General features: G+C 39.1%; 1 protein-coding gene across 23 annotated transcripts in view; it reads left to right on the forward strand.

Moving 5' to 3' along the window:
• MAGI1 (membrane associated guanylate kinase, WW and PDZ domain containing 1) overlaps positions 1-23,418 on the forward strand; it is a 677,304-nt gene that overhangs the window by 395,137 nt on the left and 258,749 nt on the right. For all 23 annotated transcript variants that reach the window (XM_017955299.2, XM_017955302.2, XM_017955304.2 and 20 more), the window contains exon 2: positions 17,416-17,532. In XM_017955299.2, coding sequence (XP_017810788.2) covers positions 17,416-17,532 — 117 coding nt within the window. The remainder of the gene's footprint in view (positions 1-17,415; positions 17,533-23,418) is intronic.

Consider the following 23,418-nt stretch of genomic DNA (forward strand, 5'->3'; position numbering starts at 1 on the left):
TTATTATGATTTTAGTGTGGGAAAGCCCTGCATTTGTGATCCCAGCAGGCCCTTTCTCACCTTGCTCTTTGTCATCGATCACAGCCTGGCAGAAACCTTGGGCCCCTAACCCATCCTTTGTATTTGATGTCTGTTCTTCAAACTACATATCAGTTACTGATGACTTTTCTCAGGAATTGGTGTGAAAGAGAAAAGTGTGGCTGAGCCACAGTGAGAGACATCAAAGTACAGGCCACTTGGAGTCTCCTGATTCTTTTAGATGAAATTTCTACCCAGCTAATTTGAGTTTTCTTCCCTAGTCAGGGCAGGCAGAAACACAATTTAAATTCCCAGGGCTGTGAGTCTAAGAGGGTGTTAGAATTTTTCCACTTCCTTATATCTCATTGATGTTCTTCACTCCCATCCCACTCTGTGCACCTGGTTCAGAGTCTTATATTTCTTCTTTGAAGCTAAGGGCACTTCATCTTAGGAGATTATACAGGATGCTGCATCAACAGAAGATTCTGTGTGTGTATTTTGACAATTAGTGAATCTACTGTGAATTCACAATCCGAGAAGTAGGGTAGGCTTGGAACCCTGGCCACACATTGGAATTACTAGTGAAGATTAGAGAAAAAATAATGACGCCTAGTCCTTCCCTATAGATTCTGAATTGGTCTGAAGTGGGGGCCTAGGCACTGGTGCCATTTTAGACATGCCCCAGGTGATTTCAGTGTTCATTGAAGTTTACATCCCTGTCTTAGAGGTAACAACATTCGGTTGCCACTTCCATTCTGAGTAAGCCTGGCTGATGCTTTGTCATTAGAACATTGCAGGACACCAGGAGACAGCAGCTCTGTGCTTTTGCTGTTAGAGCAATGTGGGGAAGCTTAGTGAACTGAATTCCTTCAGGTTCTTAGTATAGCTCTCAGTCACCATCAACTACTTTTTATTTTTTGATATAGGCTTATTAGAAAGCAAAAATTCTCAGTTGTGGTTTGGTATCTCCAAGGGTGTGGGTTGCTCTCAAAGGGCATTGCAAAATTTATTTAAAGTCATGTGAATGTGTAAAGATAATTTTCTTTCTCATAAGGACTGGGGAATCGAGCTACAAAAAAGAAGGTGTCACAGTTCCCAAAGGCTGAAGTGTGGACCTGTTGCAGTTTGTTCCACTGACAAACGTTTGATCTCCTTCTGTGTTTTGGGAACTATAACGTGTCAGGGACTTGCTTCCCTAATAGGAACACTCATTAGTTGGATTTATTGGTGCACTTGGCATCTTCCTTGCAGTTTTAAAATGTTATTTTAGGATTCGGGTAAATATGTCAGTATATAAGCAATATATTTGGAGAGGAAGCTAAGAGAATTTGACTGCTTCAACCCTTGTTGTGAGTAAACATACAACAATGTTGAATTTCTGTGAACTCTTTAGCTTCCTTCCTGTCCTCATGACAGCCCTGTCAGGTAGATGCTATTCTTTTGTTTTTTTTTTTGAGATGGAGTCTCGCTCTGTCGCCCAGGCTGGAGTGCAGTGGTGCAATCTCGGCTCACTGCAAGCTCTACCTCCCGGGTTCACGCCATTCTCCTGCCTCAGCCTCCGGTGTAGCTGGGACTACAGGCGCCCACCACCGTACCCGGCTAATTTTTTGTATTTTTAGTAGACATGGGGTTTCACTGTTTAGCCAGGATGGTCTCGATCTTCTGACCTCGTGATCCGCCCGTCTCGGCCTCCCAAAGTGCTAGGATTACAGGCGTGAGCCACCGCGCCCGGCCCCGGTAGATGCTATTCTTGTCCCCATTTTTCTGATGAGGAAATGGAGACCCAGAGTGGTTAAGTAACTTGACCAAGAACACACAGAGGCAGCAGATGGTAAAGTCAGGATGGGAACCTACGTCTGCCTAGTTCTGCTTTAGCCACTGCTTGTGTCATTTTAATTAGTATCATCCTTCATTCACTCGATCAGTCACATAGTCTATGCCAGCTCCTCCTGTAGGCCAAGAGACTCTATTCTAGGCTAGGTGGATCTCAGTCCTCATAGGAAACTCTCAGGGTTGGGGTGGAGGGGATGTGAGCTGTGACAATAAAATGTAAGGTAAGAGAACAGACTCCCTCTTGAGAATTATGGGAGAATTGAGTGAGCTTTAAGGTTTTAACTGAAAGGACGAACTCCTGTTAATTTCAGATAGCAGCTCCTAGGCGAAGAAATATGAAATATATGTATGTATATATCAATCTTAATTAACTGAATTATCCTGAGAGAGCCTTTGTATGATTCTTTTCCTCTCCTCCTCCTCCTCTCCTCCTCCTTCTTTCTTTCTTCTTTCTTTCTTTTCTTTCTTCTTCTTCTTCTTTCTTCTTCTTCCTTTTTTCTCTTTCCTTCCTCTCTTCTTTCCTTCTTTCTTTCCTTTTCAAAAAAGTTCTTTATTTGTTAATTAGATAAGTGATGAGGATCACCAGAGTCTTGACTGCAGGGTCTGGATCCTCCATCCCATTCCTGACCATGCACCACTCCATAATTTGGCTTAATCCTTTCGGTTTTGAGCAAGCGTCGGTTGATCCTTTGATCCCTGTGGCTGGCGGATCTGTCTGTTCGGTTCTCCGGCGATTGAGGGCGCTTAAACCACCATTCAGCCTAAAAACATACCTTTCTTAATATGCTCTTTGTTCTAAAAGAAAAATAAGAAAGAAGATTCCACATATGTATAAAGGGGCACTTAAGTATCACTATCCCCAATTACTGTATGTTTCCCCATCCCCAGGGTGGAACTGTCACACTAGGTTGGTCACAGTAACTAGAGAATACACCATGCATTTAGTTTGGAGCTGCCAAGAATGGGGATGCTGAATGTCCAGAGTTTCATGGAACAAATCTGCAGACAAAGAATTGTCCTGCTCAAGATGACAGTGGTACTCCTTTTGAGAAACTCTAGGCAAAACCTGCAATGGGCTTAAACTTGTGTATATTGAAGCCTTTGTGTTGAGGGGATAAGATTTGGTTGGCTAGATCTGAAGTTTTTTGTTTTTGTGCTTGGAATTAGTTGAGGTCTTTCCTATTTGATGGCAAATAGGATCTTGACCTGATCCAGTTTACTTCATTCTGTGACTTCTCTCCTTTCTCTGGATATGTTAAATGACAAGATAGAAAATAGCTTATTTTGTGTGTGTGTGTGTGTGTGTGTGTGTGTGTGTGTGTGTGTGTGTATGTTTTCCCTTATAAACATAGTTAAAAAAAAAAAAACTGTAGCACTTTGGGTTGCCAGTTTGCTCTCTAGTCAAGAAAAAAATGATCATTAAGGGCAATGTTAATATGTGACCAGTGAGCCTGTCAGAGGGGAAACCAGGATGGCAGATGTGATAGGGTTGTCTTACATAAATCACCTTCCATTGTCGAGGTTGGCATATGGCCAGTGAGTGTCCTAATTACTGAATGGCTTTTATAGCCCCATTATTTATAATCACTTTTGAATAGCAGCTGGAAGACTACAGTGAGACGGAATGAAAATAGTGGAGTGTGAAAATTATAATCGTTTATGGAATTATGGAGATTAGCAATATCTGATGATCAGCCTAGAACTCTCCCCCCTAAATATTTTTTAAACAAGCGCACTATACACAACACTCTTGAAAAATGAGAGCTGTGGTCAATCAGAGAGATGAGTCTTAATGATTTAAGAATATTTAACTTAGTGGGTTGGCAACATATGAAATAAGTCTAGAACTTGTACACAACCACATTTACATAAAATAGGTGTCCCCTCTCCTCCCTTACCCCAATCCGTCCCTCTGCCCAGGACCATGGCGATTACTTGTGACTCTCTCTTTTGTTTCTGATTTTGATACTATTTAAAGAAAGGTGCTATGCAAAGAATAGACTCAAAGATGCTCTGTTGATGGGAAATTGTGTCACTTTTCTCAGACCCATCAAATGATGTGTGTATCACGGTGGTGTCTGCTCTCACAGTCCAGTAGAAATTGAAGTGACGTACTATACTGTAACAGTCTGAATGAGATTTCCCAATGTAGGTCAGAGTGCCTAGAACTCTGGCCCCAGCCAACTGTTGCATGAATGACGTAAGATCATAGTATAATACGGTTTGCAATCCAGATTTCTATTCCTGTCTGTTTATAAATTGGGGTAAGGCTGGGAAGGTAGGAGAACATTTGTGTTAATTACTATGAATGGTCGAGGCTGTGGAATACCAATGGGATCTCAGTTATATTTGCATAAAAACATTTAAAACATGCTTACCTGTTAGCAGATTCCTAAAGCCCTAGAGTACAAGGCTTTACCCGTGGGTGCTGGTTCATGGAAACTAACCTGCTTATATGCCTTGGCTGAGTGTTCTCTGGAAGCCTGTGCCATTCAGATGTCACTCTCTTGGTTTCTTCATATGGTAGGCATTGAGAGGGCCATTTGGACAACTTTATGATGTGGCAGTTTAGAAGGAAAGTCAGTCTTTGGTTTTTATATTGGATTCACATAGATGTTTTACAGTGTCCTTATGACTGTAACTGCTTTTTAAAATAATTATTGGCTGGGTACAGTGGCTCACACCTGTAATCCCAGCACTTTGGGAGGCCGAGGCGGGAGGATCATGAGGTTAGGAATTTGAGACCACCCTGGCCAACATGGCCATCTCTACTAAAAATACAAAAATTAGCTGGGTGTGGTGGCACACGCCTGTAGTCCCAGCTACTTGGGAGGCTGAGATGGGAGAATCGCCTGGACCTCGGAGATGGAGGTTGTAGAGAGCCGAGACCACACCTTTATACTCCAGCCTGTCTCAAAAATATATATATATTTTATCTTACTTTTTTATTTTGAAAGTTTCCAAACCCACACTTGTGTTGAAAAAACAACAAAATATATACTCCCATCACCAGGATTCACCAGCTGTTAACATCTCTTGCTACACCAGTCCCATCTGTCCATATTTACACCTGTTCCACTTTGCTAAGTTACCTGAGTTTAGGGTGTAGATATCATGATACCTCATCCCCAAATAAGCAAAAATTACCACAAAATGATGACATTTTCCTACAAGCCATGATGCAATTGTCACTTATCAACATTCATTCAGTAACATCATCAAACTTTGAGTTCATAGTCAACATTCCCTTAGCTGAGCCATAAACATCTTTGTTGTTTTTATTTTTCTTAATTCCAGATCTAGTCAAGCTTACATACTGCATTGTTATGAGCCTTGGTAAAAGTAACAATTTACTGCACACTTACTATGTATTATACTAGATATTGGATTAGTGCATGATCTCATGAAGCTGCACAGCCCTTTTGAGCAGATACTATTATTATCCCTACCTGATCGATTAGGGAACTGAGGCTCAGAGAAGTTCAGCAACATGCCCCAGGCAAGCTGGTGAATTTGGGGCCTGGATCTGAACTAATCAAGCCTCGCTTGAAGTTCAGCTCTCTTAACCATATACTACTGAAAGAAACACACTCTGTGGGGACATTGATCATATCAACAAATTTCCACAACACCAACTATGCTTTTGGGAGACTTTCCAGAAGCAGAAATTGTCTTAAAAACCTTTGCAAGTTCAAGAACTTAAATATAGAAAGAATATGTGTTGGTTTTTTGCTTTTATTTTCTATGCTGGTGCTTCCTGGTTTGTCTTTATCATCATTCTGATTGTGAACCTAGACCTCTCTGGTCAAGAACACAGACAGTCATACTCCCCCGGATTTGAGTTGCGTCTCCTCCATAGGTTGCTACCTGGGTCATGGGGCAGCTTCTGAGCCTCAGTTTATGCTTCTGTAAAATGAGACTAGCAATATCAGTGGGTGGGAGTAAGGATTATACAGTTATTGCTTAGTACCGCTATCTGGCTCATTGAAAGTGCGTAATAAATGTTCACTGTCATCTCGAGTCCAGTTGGTCCAGTTAGAATTCTAATAGAGTATCTTTTCAAGAATTTGGAGTATTCTTGAAGGGCACAGACACCTGTGTCTTTAGAGTCCACTCAGCATTCTGAATGTAGAGACACTTGATTTCAGCTTTTGGTGAGGCCATGTAGCTGTTTATGAGGGCATGCCATAAGCTCACATCAGCTATATTACTTTACCAATAGGGGAACATTGTCTTTCTGCTTTTTGTATATAAATCCTTTGTTTATTTTTTTCTGAACAGATGTTATTCCACTATCTTAGTTTAACTGGAATAAATACAAGAACCACCAAAGGCTGTAAATAATGAAAAAATCAAGATGATAGAATTTAAACCTAAGCTTGCTTTTCTTTCCATGCTTAATTCAAATTTTTTCTCACTGTGGGATGAAATTTATAATAAAAAGATTCACCAAGAGAAAAGAACAGGGAAGGCAGGCAGAAAATGATAATAAAGCGAATTTCCTGAAGTGCTAGCAAAATGTTTCATGCTTGCTCATGCGGGGAGTTAAATGTAAATAGTAGCTTCTTGAGCTTCATCAGCATACATAAATCTGTCTCGCAGCCTCTCTCTCACATCACACTCACCACACGTTTCTTTTTTATTTATATTTTTTAACTTTTATAGAAACATGACTTAAAAAACAATAGTCTTTGTACCACTCGGGGAATAGCTTCCATCTCTGCATGTGTGATGAGGTACCCACTGTCTGTAGTCATGTGTGGTGTGTGCCTATTATTGGCAGCCCCATAGTTGGGTGGCAGCACTTGAGATTAGCGAGAGATGAGGACCTGCTATGAGAAATAAAGCCTAGCTCCCCATATTCCATTAGGGGGCTTTTGGTGTGGCTCAGACCATTGGTCTACAAATCTTAGCAGATATTAGAATCATCTGGAAGGCTTGTTAAAACACAGATTGCTGACCCTCCACCCCTAGAATTTCTAATTCTATCAAGTCCTGGGGTAGAGACCAGTCATTTTTATTTCATGTAAGTTTCTGGGTATTGCTACTGCTGCCAGTCTCACGGGACCATACTTAGAGAACCACTGGCTTAGACTAACCTGGGAGACAATGAACACCCTCCACCTCCACACCAAGTATTGCTTGAACTCTACCCCAACAATTACTTAAGGAGAATTCCTTACCTGGAGAGGCAGAACCAGCATCTAGACCAGGATTTAGCAAACTGTGGCCCAAGGGGCAAATCTACTGCCTCTTTCTGTAAATAAACTTTCATTGAAAAACAACTTCATGTACATGTTGTCACTGGCTGCTTTCACACTACAGAAGCAGAATTGAGCAGCAGGATAGAGTTCATATGCACTATGAAGGCTGGAAAATAGTTGTTATCTTAGCTTTTTATGGAAATATTTTGCTGACCCCTGACCTAGACCAATTGAATGTTTAGAGAAGGGAGGTTGGAAGTAATTGTATAAAGACAGGCCCGCTGAATGTTCTTTATTTGTGTATTTTTTTAGATGTGAGAGTTTTTGTTTTTTTAGTTGAATAAATATGATCATGACAGTCATTCATTATTTCTCACTAAGCCATTCTCCAAATTAATTTTCTTACTGGAACAAGTAGTTTCTCAAAATGAAGGGAACAGTTTTACCATTGTGTAGTCTCTTTAATACATTGTTGACATCTGTTCAAATTATTGGTAGAAAAATTTTTAAAAACCATAAGTAAAATGTGAAAAGTTATTCTCATTTTGACACTGTAATTGTCAGGTGAGTTATGTTGAATGTCTTCCAGATTTGGTAGAAACTGCCATAACCTTTATATAAAGCATTTTGTGAGTATTTATCAAGAACCTTTAAAATAATATACTCATCGATCTAGTAATTCTACTTCTAGGAACTTTCAGCAAATTTTATGTTTAAAGTTTTTTATTACAGCATTATGGCATAATCTTGGCTCACTGCAACCTCTGCCTCCCGGGTTCGAGCGATTCTCCTGCCTTAGTCTCCCAAGTAGCTGGGATTAGAGGAGCCTGCCACCAAGCCTGTCTAATATTTTTGTATTTTTGGTAGAGGTGGGGTTTCACCATGGTGGCCAGGCTGGTCTTAAACTGCTGACCTCATGTGACCTTCTGTGATCCACCCACCTCAGCCTCCCAAAGTGCTGGGGTTACAGGCATGAGCCACCGCATCCAGCCGCAAATGTCTATTAACATGAAACTCATAATATTGCCCTGAGTTTATGTACGTATTTTGGAGCCATTTAAGATAAAACTGGATAAAGGAAAGCTAATAACGATGTTTCTGGAGGGAATTTGTATCAAGGACCTTAAACATTTTTGTGCTTTTTGTTCCAATATCTCCACTTCAAAGATCTCAAGAAAATAATCAGAAGTACGCAGATCGATTTTGTGCAAGGAGGATAATCAAAGTAGAAACAATTTTTATGCCTACTAATTGATAATAGGTTAAATACGTTGTGATGAATTGATGAGATAAAATACTACATAGCCCTTAAAAGTATATTTTTGAACACTAATATTGCAAATGCTTATGAATTATTGTTAGAAAATGTAGATATAAATCCACATATGTGGCATGATCCCACACATCCTATACTTAATAGATACCTAATAGATATCTGTATTCCACTTAAAGCTGTTCATTACTAGTTAAGCACAAACATTGGTTTCCTTTTTGACTCCATTGCATGTGGTGTCTTCCTCCATCATGTCGCCAAACCGTATCAGTTCCAGGTTTAAATTACATCTCTTCTCTGCCCCTTTCTGCCCTTCTTCCCAGACACTCCCTTAGTCCAGGCCACTTTAGGATTGTGTGATCAGCTCTACTGGCTTCTTCTGACTCTCGCCTCTACACATGACCCTGTGTGGGCATACACACTACACAACTGCAAAAGAAACCTCGATATTTAGATCATGTCCTCTACCTCCATGACTCAAATCCTGTCAGTGCATTCTTACACATGTAGAATAAAATGCAAGCTCTTTATCATGGCCTGCAAGGCACACAATTGTCTGGCCACTGCTTCTCTCTCTCTCTTTTCAAAAATTTCAATAGTATTTGGGGTACAGGTGGCTTTTGGTTATATGGATGAGTTCTTTAGTGGTGAATTCTGAGATTTTAGTGCATCTGTCACCGAGCAGTGCACATGGCACCCAGTGTGTAGTCTTTTATCCCTCACCCCCCTCTCGATCTCCCTTCCTACATCCCCAAAGTCCATTATATCACTCTGTATGTCTTTTTGTCCTCATAGCTTAGCTCCTGCTTATAAGTGAGAACATACGGTATTTGGCTTTCCATTGCTTCACTTAGAATAATGGCCTCCAGCTTCATCTAAGTTGCTGCAAAAGACATTATTTTGTTCCTTTTTATGGCTGAGTAGTATTCCCTGGTGTATAGATATCACATTTTTCATTATCCACTAGTGCTTCTCTTTTTAACCTCAACCTGAGACACCCTCTGTTGGAGCTTCATGCTGTTTCTCTAGCATACCAACCTCTTGCCTACTTCCAAAACTTTTGCACATGCCGTTCACTCTGCCTGGAATATTCTTTCCCCAACACTTTGCAGACCTAGCTAGCCTCTCATCCTTCTTTAGTTCTCACCTTAACAATGGCCTCTGCCTGGAGGTCATCTCTGTTCATCCTTCCTAAAGCAGGCATGTACCCTGCTGCTCAGGGGCTCTGTGTTGTCCTTGTTGCATCCTCAGGGGTCACAGGGTGTTTAGCTCTAGGCACTTAATAAATACATGTTGAATTAGTGAATGAAACTCCCCAAATGTATAAGTGTATTATAAATGCGCATGTATGTTTATAGGTACGTAGGCATACAGAGGAGACCATACCAAAATATTAATTGTGCTGTAAATGAAGTCACAGGTTATTTTAACTTTCTTTGTTGTACTTTTGTGTATTTTTAAAATCTTGTGATGAATTCATATTGCTTTTTTATTGTGGTTAAATATATACAACATAAAGTTGACCGTTTTTTCCTTTTTTAAGTGTGTGATTCTGTAGCGTTAAGTACATTTACATTGTTGTGTATCCGTCACCAACTTCCATTTCTAAAACTTTTTCAGCATCCACAACTGAAACTCCACACCCATTAAAGGGTAACTCTCCAGTGATTTATATTGCTTTTACAATAAGAAAAAATTGTAGAAAATATATTAGAAAAAACAAGTAGCAAACATCCTTTTCAGACAAGGTCACTTAATTGAATTTTGGGTTGTGAGTTCGAGTGACTATAAAACAAGTTAATTTGTTTTTCAATTTGTAATTTTGTGTTTAAAAAATCCTATTCTTTATAAAACTGAAGTGCTGAACTGATGGATTTTTTTTTTGCTGTAATAGCTCCACTGCAGTATAAACCATTTGTTGTTGCCCTAATAAATGGTCTTTTCCTACAACTATAATCATTTTTTGAAGAAATTGTGTGCTAAAGCAGAATCACCTGAAAGTGCGATCAGTTCAGAATCCTTATGCAAGTTCTCCTCAGCATTGACAATTTGAAATGTATTTCAGTGTCAATTCTAATTGTAATGAAATACCATTCTTCGACCTTCTGGATGTGGATGTAGCTGTGGAGCTCATGTAATACAGACAGGGAATTGTATTCTGCCCTCTCGGTCACAGATGGGTACATTAAGAAGACTGCAAAGTGTTCCCTCAGGAAATGTGGTTTCTTGACCACAAAGATTCTTTCTACTGAGCAACATTCCTTTTCAGATCTCTATCCTAGGAGGTAGAGATCAGTCCAAGCAGGGTCCCCTCATCATCCATCACCTTGAAAAGATACTTCTGATAAGAGTTGGCCAAAAACTCTCTAGCAGGTGAGAGAAAAATTTGGAGAAGCGACACGTCTCAGTTATATTAGGGGATCATTTTATGTTTAAATAATGACAGGCAAAATTTATACCATAAGTAAGTGCTAAAGGAACCCTATCCAGAATATGTAAGAATATCTCTTTATCAAGAATAACTAGATAACCTAATAGGAAAACGTACAAGAAATGTGAACAGGCAAGTCACAGAAAGGAAAACATAAAAGGCAATTTAAAAACTATAATAGAATGTTCAGTCTCAGTTGTAATCAGTAATTTTAAATTAATATAACACCAAGATATCATTTTATATTTAGTAGATTAGGAAACATTTATAAAGTTGGAATATGCAGAAAAGAGTTAGTGGCAGCTGGATGGAATGCTAAGGTGGCCCTTGGCTGGCATCTGGGAACTTGCATTTCAGAGAATTTCTTCTATTCTAATAACCGATAAGAGTGACTCACTATGTCTAGACTGTATGCCCAAATGCTATCATTTATACTTTTTTTTCCGAGAGTCTGGAGATTTATTTTGTGCCAGGCAAAGGCTGCTTACATGACCAACTCCCAGTAAAAGCCCTGGGCCCTGGGTGTCTAAGGAGCTTCTCTCGTGGGCAGCTTTTCACATGGTTTCTTTGGGGGATGTACATGTGTCCTATGTGATGCGATTTGGAGAGGACACTTAGAAACTTAACACCGATTTTCTCTGGACTTTGTTCTGTGAGGCTTTTTCCTTTGCTGATTTCACTTTGTATCTTTTTGCTAGAATAAACCATAGCCATGAGTACAACTATATAACGAGTCCTCTGAATCTTCTTAGTGAATCATCCGGTCAGGAGTGGTTTGGGGGACCTGAAAGATAGTGACAATAGCATATGTTGGCCTAAGTGTGGGAAAACAGGACTGCCAGAACTATTTATGGAAAGGCAAATTGGTACCACCATTTTGGGGATGAATTCAAAAATATTAAAATAAATCGAAGATATCTGTGTCCACTTTTAGGTTTAGATAATCTAAAGAGAAAAACCCCACACATTTGCTAAAAAAAAAAGTTGGGGGAGGGAGGCATTACAGAGACTTTTATAGCAGCATTGTTTATATTAGAAATAGCTTAATTTTCTATGAAGGATAAATATATTTCAGTTTATTTTAATATTAAATATTATACAACATTTAAAATAACAAAAATTACATCCATCAAACGTGATTAACATTCTGTAAACTCATATGGGTGAAAAAAAGCAGAGTTATATTGCTGTAAATGTAAAAGACACAGAATTCCAGATGTATAGAGATAAGATACAGAAATATAAAATAATGGCAGATCAAGAGAGCATCTAAGCCCCATTTTCCCCAGTTAAGATATAAAATTGTCTTACATTAAGCTCTGAACCCCTTTCTTGGAAAAAGCTCTACATATAGTTGTATGTTGCATAATGACTGGAATACGTTCTGAGAAATGTGGTCTTAGGTGATTTAGTCGTGCACACATCATAGAGTGCACTTACATAAACCCAGTTGGTATAGCCTACTACACACACCTATGCTATATAGATTTAAGCCCATTGCTCCTAAGCTACAATCTGCACAGCGTGTTGCTTTCCTGAATACTGTAGGCATTTGTAACATAGTGGTAAGTATTTGTGAATCTAAACATATGCAAACAGAGAGAAGGTACAGAAAAAATACAGTGTTGTAATTTTGGACCCATGGTACATATGGCTTTGACTGGAACTTTGCTATATGGTGTATGACTGTATTTCTGACCTATATTCTCTTTTCTATTTACAAAACAAATCTTGAATTTCAGAGAAAGTGAAGATGCTATGACAAACTGTCTTCCAACTTATTTTATTGGCTCACTGCCCTTGAAATTAGTAGACGATTTATAGATATGTCCCTTGAATAACTGGCAATTAATTTGATATTAGATGCCAAAATGTACGGTATTTTTAATAAAATGTGAAGGTTGAGGCTTTTCATGTCCAAATGTGATGGAACTCAAAGTAAATGTTAACTGGCAGCATAGTAAACCCTGTCCTTTTGCACATCTGCAGTAGAGGGGAGTTTTAGTTTGTTGACCATAAACCCTAGCTACCTTGGTTAGTTTGAGTATAAGCTTAGGTGTAAACCAAGAGCTTATACTTAAGAATGCCTTCTAGGTGGAGCACGGTGGCTCACACTTGTAATCCCAGCGCTTTGGGAGGCTGAGACAGGAGGATTGCTTGAGCCCAGGAGTTCAAGACCAGCCTGGGCAACATAGCAAGAACCTGTATCTACAAAAATTTTAAAAATAGCTGGACATAATGGTGCATGCCTGTAGTCCCAGCTACTTGGGAAGCTGAGGCTGGAGGATTGCTTGAGCCTGGAAGGTCAAGGCTACTGTGAGCCATGATAACACCAATGCACTCCAGCCTGGGTGATAGGGTGAGACTCTGTCTCCAGAAAAATAAAAAAAATAGAATGCTTTCCAATCTATATACTCCTGGTTTATCTTGATAGTTACCACATATGATCCATAAGTATGTACAAATCTTTGTTATATATGTGATAAAAAGATACTGTATCTGAAAACTCCTTTGGAATGTTGCTTTTGATTTAAGCATTTTGGATATCATAGACATCTTTGCCATGGCTCAAATGATAACTGTTAGTGTCTTTTTAATGTCAAGAACTCTTGTCACCTAAGAGAAATTTAAAACCCTACATTGCAGGCAATGGGAATTTTGCTGGTAAACATCATTTTTTAACTCAATTTCTAGAGCGCCTTATACCTCAAGCTAGAGTTAGCAGGTCGAGATATCACATATCAGTGACTTACTAGTTGATTTCATTTCCTGAACTTCAGCTCCAGCACAATGCCTGGAATATATTAAGCACACACTAAATGTTTGTTAATGAGTTTACATAGGTCCACACTATTTTAGCACAAGTAGATTTTTATTCACTTCTAAAAACATTAGAAATATCCTTTCATCCAAATCTCCATAAGTCTTTATTTTGTTTCTAGCTATTTCTAAGCCAATAGAATAAATTTTGTTTGCATGGATTTTTTTTTTTTTTTTTTTTAAAGAGTAAGAGTTCCTGTTTGGACTGATTTTCTTTCTTTGGCCCCTCACCTCAACAATCATCCATTCAACAACATAACAATTATAATTTCCATCTTTCACTGAGTGCTTTCTTTTTGCCAGGCACTGTCTGAATGTATCATCCCATTTAATCCTCACAACAATCTTGTGACAGAGCTAATATTACATCAGTGTTCTATTTTTACAGTTGAGGAAAGCAAGGTTCAGAGATTAAACCCTGTGCTCAGACTCACCAGCTGATAAACAGTTGAACCAGGATTCAGAAGTAGGCACGTCTGGCTTAACTACCTAGATTTACTTTCTTTTTCCTTCGCTTCAACTCTCTAAAGAGAGAACTATGCAACCTGAACATTGACTCACACCTAGAACTCATCCAATCATCCAATCATTATATGTATTTTAAACTTTTGAAATCGATTTTATTGGTATAGCTTACATATAATAAAACATACTTGTTTGTGTATATAGTTCTGTGAATTTTGACAAATATATAAACCCATGTTATTAATCTCGATCAAGAATATTATATTGGGGCCAGGAGTGGTGGCTCACACCTGTAATCCCAGCACTTTGGGACGCCGAGGTGGGCAGATCACTTGAAGGTGGAGTTCAAGACCAGCCTGGCCAACATGGTAAAACCCCATCTCTACTATAAATATTAAAACTCGCCACACATGGTGGAAGATGCCTGTAATCCCTGCTACTCGGAAGGCTGAGGCATGAAAATCGCTTGAGCCTGGGATGCAGAGGTTGCGGTGAGCTGAGATTGTGCCACTGCACACGAGCCTGGGCAACAAAATGAGGCTCCATCTCAAAAAAAGAAAATATTATATTGGCATCTCCTCCAGAATCTTCCTTTGTGCTCCCCATTTTAAAAAACTGGTGTTGAAAATATTATATATTCACAGGATATTACAAAAAATAATATAGAGGCCCCATGTATAGAATCCTGCATGTATAGAAATCATATAGAAGTCCTTCACCCTGTTTTCCCCAATGGGAAAGACCCATAGATCCATAGATCTTATTCCCTTATGCCCTTTGCAGTTAGTTTTTACTTACCTTCAGCTCTCTGTAACAACAAAACTGTTTTCTCTCACTATAAATTAGTCCGTTCCAAATTTTTTAGTGCATCCCCAAACTTTGTATATGAATAAAATCATGCAATATTTTATCTTTTGTATCTGACTTCTTTTGCTTAACATTCTGTGTTTGAGATTCATCAGTATTAATGCATGCATTAGTAGTTTCTTTTAATTGGTGTATAGCACCCCAGTGCTTGATTATACCACAGTTTGCTTATTCATTCACCTTCCGATGGACATTTGGATTGTTTCCAAGTTTTGGCTATTTGTAAGTAAAGTTGCTGTGAAGATTCATCTGCAAGATTTTTTTTATGGACTTGTTTTCATTTCTCTTATGTAAGTAAGGGTGGAATTGTTGGGTCACTTGGCTATTGAAGGTATGACTTTCTAAGATATTGACAAATTGTTTCCCTAAGAGGATGAACCATTTTGTATGCCTGCTAAACAATATATTTGAGTTCCTGTTTCTCTACAACCTTGCCAACACTTGATATTTTCAGTCTTTTTAATTTTTGTTATTCAAGTAGTTATTTAATGGGATCTCATTATGATTTTATTATTTTTCCTCTAGTGACTAAGGATGTCTAACATCTTTTTATATGCTTAATAGTCACATATATTCCATTGTGAACTGTCTGTTCAAACCTTGTGCTGATTTTTTTTTGGGGGGTGAGTTCATGTGGCATGGCATGTGGGTGTCTTCGTTCAGTAAATACTTGATGAATGATTGAATGACTTAAGATTGGTTTGAATATGTGTGTTTTCCTTTTGAGCACTTGAAACAGTAGATATAATACCAAATAAAATAGCTCAAACTGGGTTTTATTATCTATTTCAAAATGAGCAGGTGTAGCCAGAATCTTACATTGAACGTGATGTTAAAGTAAAGATCAGTAGTTTCCTGCCCTAGGTAGGAAATACCATCATCTTAACCATCACTGTCATCCTCATGATTTACTCTTTTTGACCATAGGGAAGTTATCGTTTGAAGACATGAGTTTTATAGCTCACGTGACTCCTGGGTTGCTGCATTGTTTCTCTAAGGCTAAAAATGCTCTTACCTAATTTATATCTTGTCTAAAAATGGAAAGACAGTCTCAGCCTAGTTAGTTTTAGCTGTCATTGAGGCATCTTTCTCCATTAAGAGTGAATGCTAGTTAGGTTGATCTACAAGACTTCTGTTGATCCTGTAGACTGTAATTTGTGATTATGATTTTTTAAAATGTGTCTCTTTTCGATGACACATTTTTGTGATAATATCATATTTTTAGCTTTTCTTTTGTTCTGTTAAGTGTAGACAATTGCAAAGAAATAAACACAGACTCACTTAGATAACTATGCTTTAACAACAACAACAACAACAACAACAACAACAAAGCAACATACATTTAGTGTTTGAAAAGCAACACAGGGTAGGGAGATGTCTGTGTCTATGTCTGTGTCTGTCTGTCTGTCTGTGTGATGAAGAGTGAAGTCTACGTATTTATCCCCAGCTCAAGTCCTTTGTCCTAAATGAAATTGCTTTTAAAACTTTCTTCTGATTCCTCCTATTAATACCCAGTCTCTCCTTTTCCAAATTCATTTTTACAGAAAAGGAATCAGACATTATGCATAGTCCCACACATTTTCTCCCAATATCAACCCATGAAAATCTAGCTTATGCAAAGCAGTTGTTATATGGATGAATTGTGCTTTAATTGCTCCCTTTTGGTTGTTACCAGGTTTTTGTTTTTATTTATTTACTGTCATTAAAAAAAGCTATATTAGGGCCAGGTGCAGTGACTCACACCTGTCATCCCAACACTTTGGGAGGCTGAGGCAGGCAGATCACTTGAGGCCGGGAGTTTGAGACCAGCCTGTTCTACATGGTGAAGCCCTGTCTCTACTAATAATACAAAAATTAGCTGGGTGTGGTGGTGGATGCCTGTAACCCCAGCTACTCAGGAGGCCGAGTCAGGAGAATCGCTTGAATCTGGGAAGCAGCTCACTTGAATCAGTGAGCTGAGGTCGTGCCACTGCACTCTAGCCTAGGTGACAGAGTGAGACTCCATTTCAAAAAATAAAAATTAAAAAAAGTTAAAAAACTATAGTAAATGCTCATGGAAATTTGAGGAGATTACAAGTATACCTGTAGAGTAAATTCCTACCAATCAAATCCCTGGTCAATGAACATTTTATAATTTGATGATTATTGCTGGATTGTCTTCTTTAAGGTTTCAGTAATTTACGCTTCTAGTAATAGGGTCTACAAGTGTCGATGGCACATATTTAAATGTAATAGCCTATGTTAAACACTTTGATATTTTGGCCTTCTAGTATGATGTGAGATAGGAGCTCCAAATTAATGCATTGCCAGTGCTGTTTTATCTTTATGACATTCCTTCTTGACTTTACCCTCGCAGAGGAAAATCTAAAGTACATCCTCCTAATGACTAGGGGTGGCAGGCTAGAACTGCATCCTGTGGCTTTCTCGCACTCGGTTCTTGGCTACTCCTTTTCTAGGAGGCCCTGTTGTTGATGTGGTATGTCTATTTTATGTATTTCCTGCAGGAGGAAGGCTGAACAAGGACCTGCGACATTTTCTCAATCAGCGGTTCCAGAAGGGGTCTCCTGATCATGAGCTCCAGCAGACCATAAGGGATAACCTTTACCGCCATGCTGTGCCTTGTAAGTAGCCAGACTTTGGCATCTCACTGCTGGGTGCGTGTGTGTGTGTGAAAGGTCCAGGGGAGAAAGGAGATCTCAACAACCGATTGTGGAACACCTGGTGGCTTGCCTACTGAGTGACTCCTTGACTCAAGTAAATCATAATTGAATAATACAGTGTCGTGGTGTGCCTGGGTTTCAGTCATTTCTCTGTAATGTGGGGCAAATTATCTACCCTTTGTAAGGCCCACTTTTCACATTAGTGGAAAGGACATGTCAGTAATACCAGCTTCATGGAACTGCTATGAGGAGTCAATGAGATCAGGCACAGAAGGCGTTTTGTAAGATAATGGTGTGCTGTAAGCCTCCATAAATGTTAACCATTGCTGTTATTAATGGAGTAGACTGGGCCAGCGGCCTTCAGACTGACCTTTGTGGAGACCCCCAGTGAAGGGAATACCCCCGTGGGCTCTTTCTTCCTTCCCAGGGTTCTCCTTTTGGTCAACTTCATCAGATTCATAAGTCAGGATTTTATATAATTTTGTTTGAAGAAATGATTTCCACAGATAAAAAAATCCCAAACCCCCAAACCATTAGATTACACCAAATCTGAAAAAAACAAGACACAGAACACAGGATCGCTGAAAGCAGAGTGTCTGTGTAAAGAAAGGCAGCCTGTCTGTCTGTCTGTCTGTCTGTGTATGGGTGGACAAATTGACAGCTCCATTGTAGTGAAGTTTCACTGTGCTGTGGCACACTGTGTTCCTGGTTGTTTAATTTCTTTTAAAATACGAGGAAAGAATGATTCTGGTTTTATTACTTAGAATTTTTCTTTCTCCTATTACCCAGTCCTTCAAAGTTTGGAATTTATTTTTCTAGAAATATCATTTTTTTAAACCAGCAAAAGAAAGGAGGAATAATTTTATGTTCAAGGTACCCTGTTTATTTCTATGTTTTGTTTGCTATAAATGGTTTGCTTTAAAAAAAAAAAAAAAAAAAAAAAAGCCTTGCAAATGATATGCTAGAGTGCTAATGTTTTCTGATACTGCTGTGAAAGAACAAGCAGAACTAATCTAAGGCATTCTGTAGATTTGAAAAGACTTAGACTGTAGTTCTAGATGATAACCTCCATAGATCAGATTCTAGAATAGCCCCTGGCTCTCTATTTTACTCATAAATAAAACAGAAGCTCTGAGAGGAAAAGAAGTTTGCTACAAGTAACTTGGGACAGGGCCCCAAGATTGCCTCTGTCCATGGAGTGGCTAAGCTGCATTTGACGGAGAGGAGTGTGATGATGTGTTAATGTGAACTTGTGGTCCTCAGTTCTTTTAGTCTTTTAGCTTTGAAGTTGTAAACTGTAATCCTGGTAATACCCTCATAATAATGTATTATATTTTGGCTTAATAATAATTAATTCCTAATGCTAATCACATAGATGGGGCAGGGATTATCATTCTATTTTTGTAAATCAAGAAACTGAGGCAATGAGGAAGCCAATAAAATGAAAGCCAAAGGTGATCAGGGCTTCGAGTCGCCTGAGTTCATCATTGCCCTGCCTCTTCTGCACTGTCAGGCATTCCTCCTGTAGTAACCCTTTGAAGTTGGGAGTCTTTGACACCCATATTACAGATGAAGAAACAAAGTCACAGGGAGGGTTAGTAAGTGGCAGATCTGGTCTTTTTAACTCTTATGTCATCTGGGGCTGTTTTCATAGCTGCCCTGTAGCTGCCTCTGAAGTTATAGCACAGCAGGTTGAATACAATTTTGCAGAAATCAGTAATTGCAGAATCATGATTGTTCTCTGTGTAATTTTTCCCCTACTTAGATTCCAATTTAAGAAATGGGGATGAAGCAAATGAGCGCACCATTTCTTGATGCATCTGTGGTGTTACCATGGTTACATTTTGGCATGCTCTCCCGTTTATTTTTTCCACTGATTTATTGGACCTGACTGTGAGCTAAATGGCTTGATTTTAAGCTTACCACTATGTAGGAATTGGGGCAAAAACGACCTGTCTTTTAAAAACAGTGGAAAAATCATATTTGTTTTTGCTTGTATAAAGCCCTTGGCATTGATGTTTTATGGCTGTGAAACCAGTAAATCAGGAATTTGGAAAGCAGAAATGGTGTTCCTACTAAAAGAGAAAACAGGTAACAATTCATTTTACACTTCCTTCATAAAATGGGAAGGAAATTCAGAAGAGGTCTGTTTTGGAGTCTGGTGGAGCGTGTGTGCCTTTGAACATGAGTAGACTGGGGCTGACTTGGGATTCTTTCGACTTGTGTTCCTCTGGCCACATTTGTGTTTATTTTGATTCTCTGGCCCATATGACTGGGAAAGCCAAGCTCTCCACCAGCCCGTTGTGCTAATGGATTAGGAAGCCGTGGATTTGGGGAATGGATTCTCTTGATGATGATGTAACTGTGCTGCAGGGAAATGGGCTCGTGTAATCTGTACGTTCCAGAACTTCCTGCCACTGACATTTCAGTGACTTCAATATTTTGAGAAGAGATGACCTCATGAACAGGTGCTTGTGGTGGGGGTAGACTTCTTTCCTTGTACATTTTAGGAGGCTCATGGGTCATTGGCAATGAAGAAATAAAGCTCCTTCACTCTCAGGTTATTTTTAGTGTTGCCGTAATGTATTGGAGCTGTATGTGCATCATAGCACACTTTACCACTTAGGGCTCAGTTTATCTTAATTCTCTGGCAGAGGAAATGCAGATAATAGTACCCCTGTTTTACTGGCCAAAAGATGAAGCAACAAAATTGAACTTTCTCAAAATTGTACCATTTGAAATGCCGTATTACTCATTTCTCATCTGCTGCTATTTTACTTTTCAAAATTTGTAACGGTGTTGTTGAGATATAATTCACATACCATACAATTTACCCATTTAAAGTGTTCATCCAGTGCTATTTTTGTTACGGTTATTATTATTCTCGACTCCCCTTTTATTTTCCCTTTATTCAAGAACTTTTATTATTTCTACAGTAAGAAGAAAGGATATGTTAGTTGAAATTTAATTATATTTGCCATTGAAAATACCCCTAGAAAAACCCCAACAGAAAAGAGATGCAGTTGCAGAATGAGTTCAGGGGCCTGCTGTGAAGTCTGAGGGCTGCTCTGCTGGCTGTGTGGCCTGGTACAAGTCACATAACCTCTCTGAATCTCGTTGACTCTTCAGTAAAATGGAAATAGTAGTACTGACTCAACCATTGTCTTATCAGATGCACATAGCAATCCTATAAGGTGAGTTTTATTAAAGGAAACAGGTTCAGAGAGGTTACCAGTTTGCTTAAGGTCACACAGCAAGTAGCATGGTCAGGGTTAAACCAGTTCTCTGTAACTCCCAAGTTGGGTGTTATTAGTAATAGCCTGATTAGAGTAATATACAGACTATTGAGAGTAAAAGGAAAAAATATTTCTGATGGCTGAATTTAGAGCTCTAGTGGTTGAAAATAATGATATTTTCTGTCTTGGGGTTGGGAGCAATGGCAGGCATAATACCTTAAAAATAAGTATATTCTCTCTGTTGTTCAAGTAATTCACTGGTATGTACAATATAATTTTAATTAATGATTTAGATTCAGAAAAATCATTACATGATTTTCTTAGCATATCTAGGTTATCTTATTTTCCATTAGATCTTTTCTTTGTGTACCTATAGAAAACCATAATAAATGGGTTTGCAATGCTTGTAAACATGCCTACTTCTCTCATTCCTCAGAACCATCTAGCTAATATTTCTGTCTTTCTCCCCCTCTAGTTTTGTTCACATTCCCAACCCCTCCCAATCTGCGCTTCAACCCTACAAACTTCGTCTTCCAAACACACTTTGTGTCTTCTTATAAATGGGTACATATTATTTTTTCTATTCCGCCGCCTCTCTATCTGACCAGTTCACAGTCTTCTTTTTAAGTTTTAGCCAGATGCCACTTCCTCCACAAAGTCCTCCGTTGCTTCTGCAGATTGGGCCTGTTGCCCTCCACCCCACTCCCCAAGCCGCACTCTGTGACTTCCTTCATGCCTTTTTTGTGCCTGATTGTAGTCCCTGCTGCGTGCCTGCCTGTTCTAATTAGATTCCAACTTTCAGGAGTCAGGCAGCATATCTAACTGAGTGACCAGGCCACTCCTAGGTTAGTGCCTGGACTATAGGATAAGTATTTGTTGAACAAATGAACAAATGAAGAAATGGAAAAAGATGTTCTTTGTTTTTCTTCTTTTATTTTTTTCTTCCTCACTTAGCATTTGAGAAAAACAGAAGAATTGCTTTGACCCTAAGACTTTCAGCATAAAAAGAAGGTCAGAGTCTTGAGCCCCAAAAAGGGTCATAGATGACTGATAAGGATTTCACTAATTATGTGGCTGGTAATCGAGGCACACAAGAAGAATGTCAGAGCTCCCATGAGCTTGGAGCTGGAGTGCCCATTCACAGCTCCTCCTAATTGTAGTCTAGATATCACCGTACCTCCTGCAATGATAGCCTTCCTGTTTTATGACTTCTTATCCTAGCTGATGTGACAACATCTGAGATTCTTGCTTTGGAATGGCCGCTTTTCCCATGAAGATAGATGCATTACCTGACAGGGCTTGTCATTTACTATACTGCTGCTGTCAAAACGAGATACAACTCATCCAGTAGTGCCGGTTCTCTGGAATGCTGAACAATGCCCCTCCCATTCCTCTTCACTTTTCTAGGCTCAACTGTCATCTTTCTTTTCAAGCAAAGGTTGCCTAAAAGAGGAAAGGATAAGTCAGTTTTGTTCTCCAGCTTAACACTTTGTTCATCAAGGCTCTTCCCAATACTGAGACCATTGTAACCAGTCTAAGAGGTATTGATCATTGACTTAAAGGACTTCACAGAGGGATTACGTGTATTTGATCTACAAGGCGATTTAAATTTGATGTGGTAAACATAGGTGATACTGGTCTTTATACGATAGCTATATTCAAATGGGCATTTTAGCATCTGCTAACATTGTCTATTATTTTAAATGGGGCCACAAATTACCATTAGTTCTATTTGAACTTACAGTTTTCTCTTAAGCATAGTTGTTTCCAGTATGGCTTGCCTAAAATCAACCCCTTTTCCTGTGATCTTTGACAGTTAGAGCTGATGACATAAACTAGACCTATTTGTCGGCAAGCATCCAGGATAAAGAACTGGATGCTGAAAAATAGTTTGTCTCCTGGAATGTGCATACCTGTGCTCAGGTTGTATTGGACACTGGTAGAATGCTTCTGGTCATAACTCATGAACTAGAGAGTTTTGCAAGCATCATAGGACTGATCAGATAAAGAGATAAAGGTCACTGGAAACTCTCTCTCTATTGCTATTTCTCTGCCGGTGTCCTCTATGTAAACTAAGGGCTGTCTGAAAGGATTGCTTTAGCCTTTGCAAAGTCTAGCCTGTGGCAAAACTATGACTACTAACAATAGCAATAGCTCTCCAGCTTTTGGACACCTACTGTGTACCAGATTCTCTGTCATGATATCTCTCTCTTTCCCTTTCTTTCTCTCTATCATGTCATCTCTAACTTTAACTTCATCTAAGGTACACAAACTCTTAAGGATCTGAACTCTTCGACTCTACCCCTTTTCTATTTAACCACAGATGTTTGTTGCTTATAATGTAAAACATTTATCTTGATCAGCTTTCTACTGTTTTTCTCCCATTCTCTTCTACCCATCATGACTGTATTTTCCCATGTGCCCTTGGCTTGTCTATGATACAGGGACTCCTCCCACCTACTGACCCACCCCTTGACTGCTTACACCTGTCCTTCTCCATTGAAACTTATTTGCTATGCATTGGTTTGCTATTGGGCTTCCTTTAAGAAGACAAGCATTGGAACAAAGAAGTGAATGTTTCTTGCTGTGGTATGAGGTTCCCCTGTCCATC

Source organism: Papio anubis, chromosome 2, assembly GCF_008728515.1.
Source record: "Papio anubis isolate 15944 chromosome 2, Panubis1.0, whole genome shotgun sequence".
Taxonomy (NCBI): Eukaryota; Metazoa; Chordata; class Mammalia; order Primates; family Cercopithecidae; genus Papio; species Papio anubis.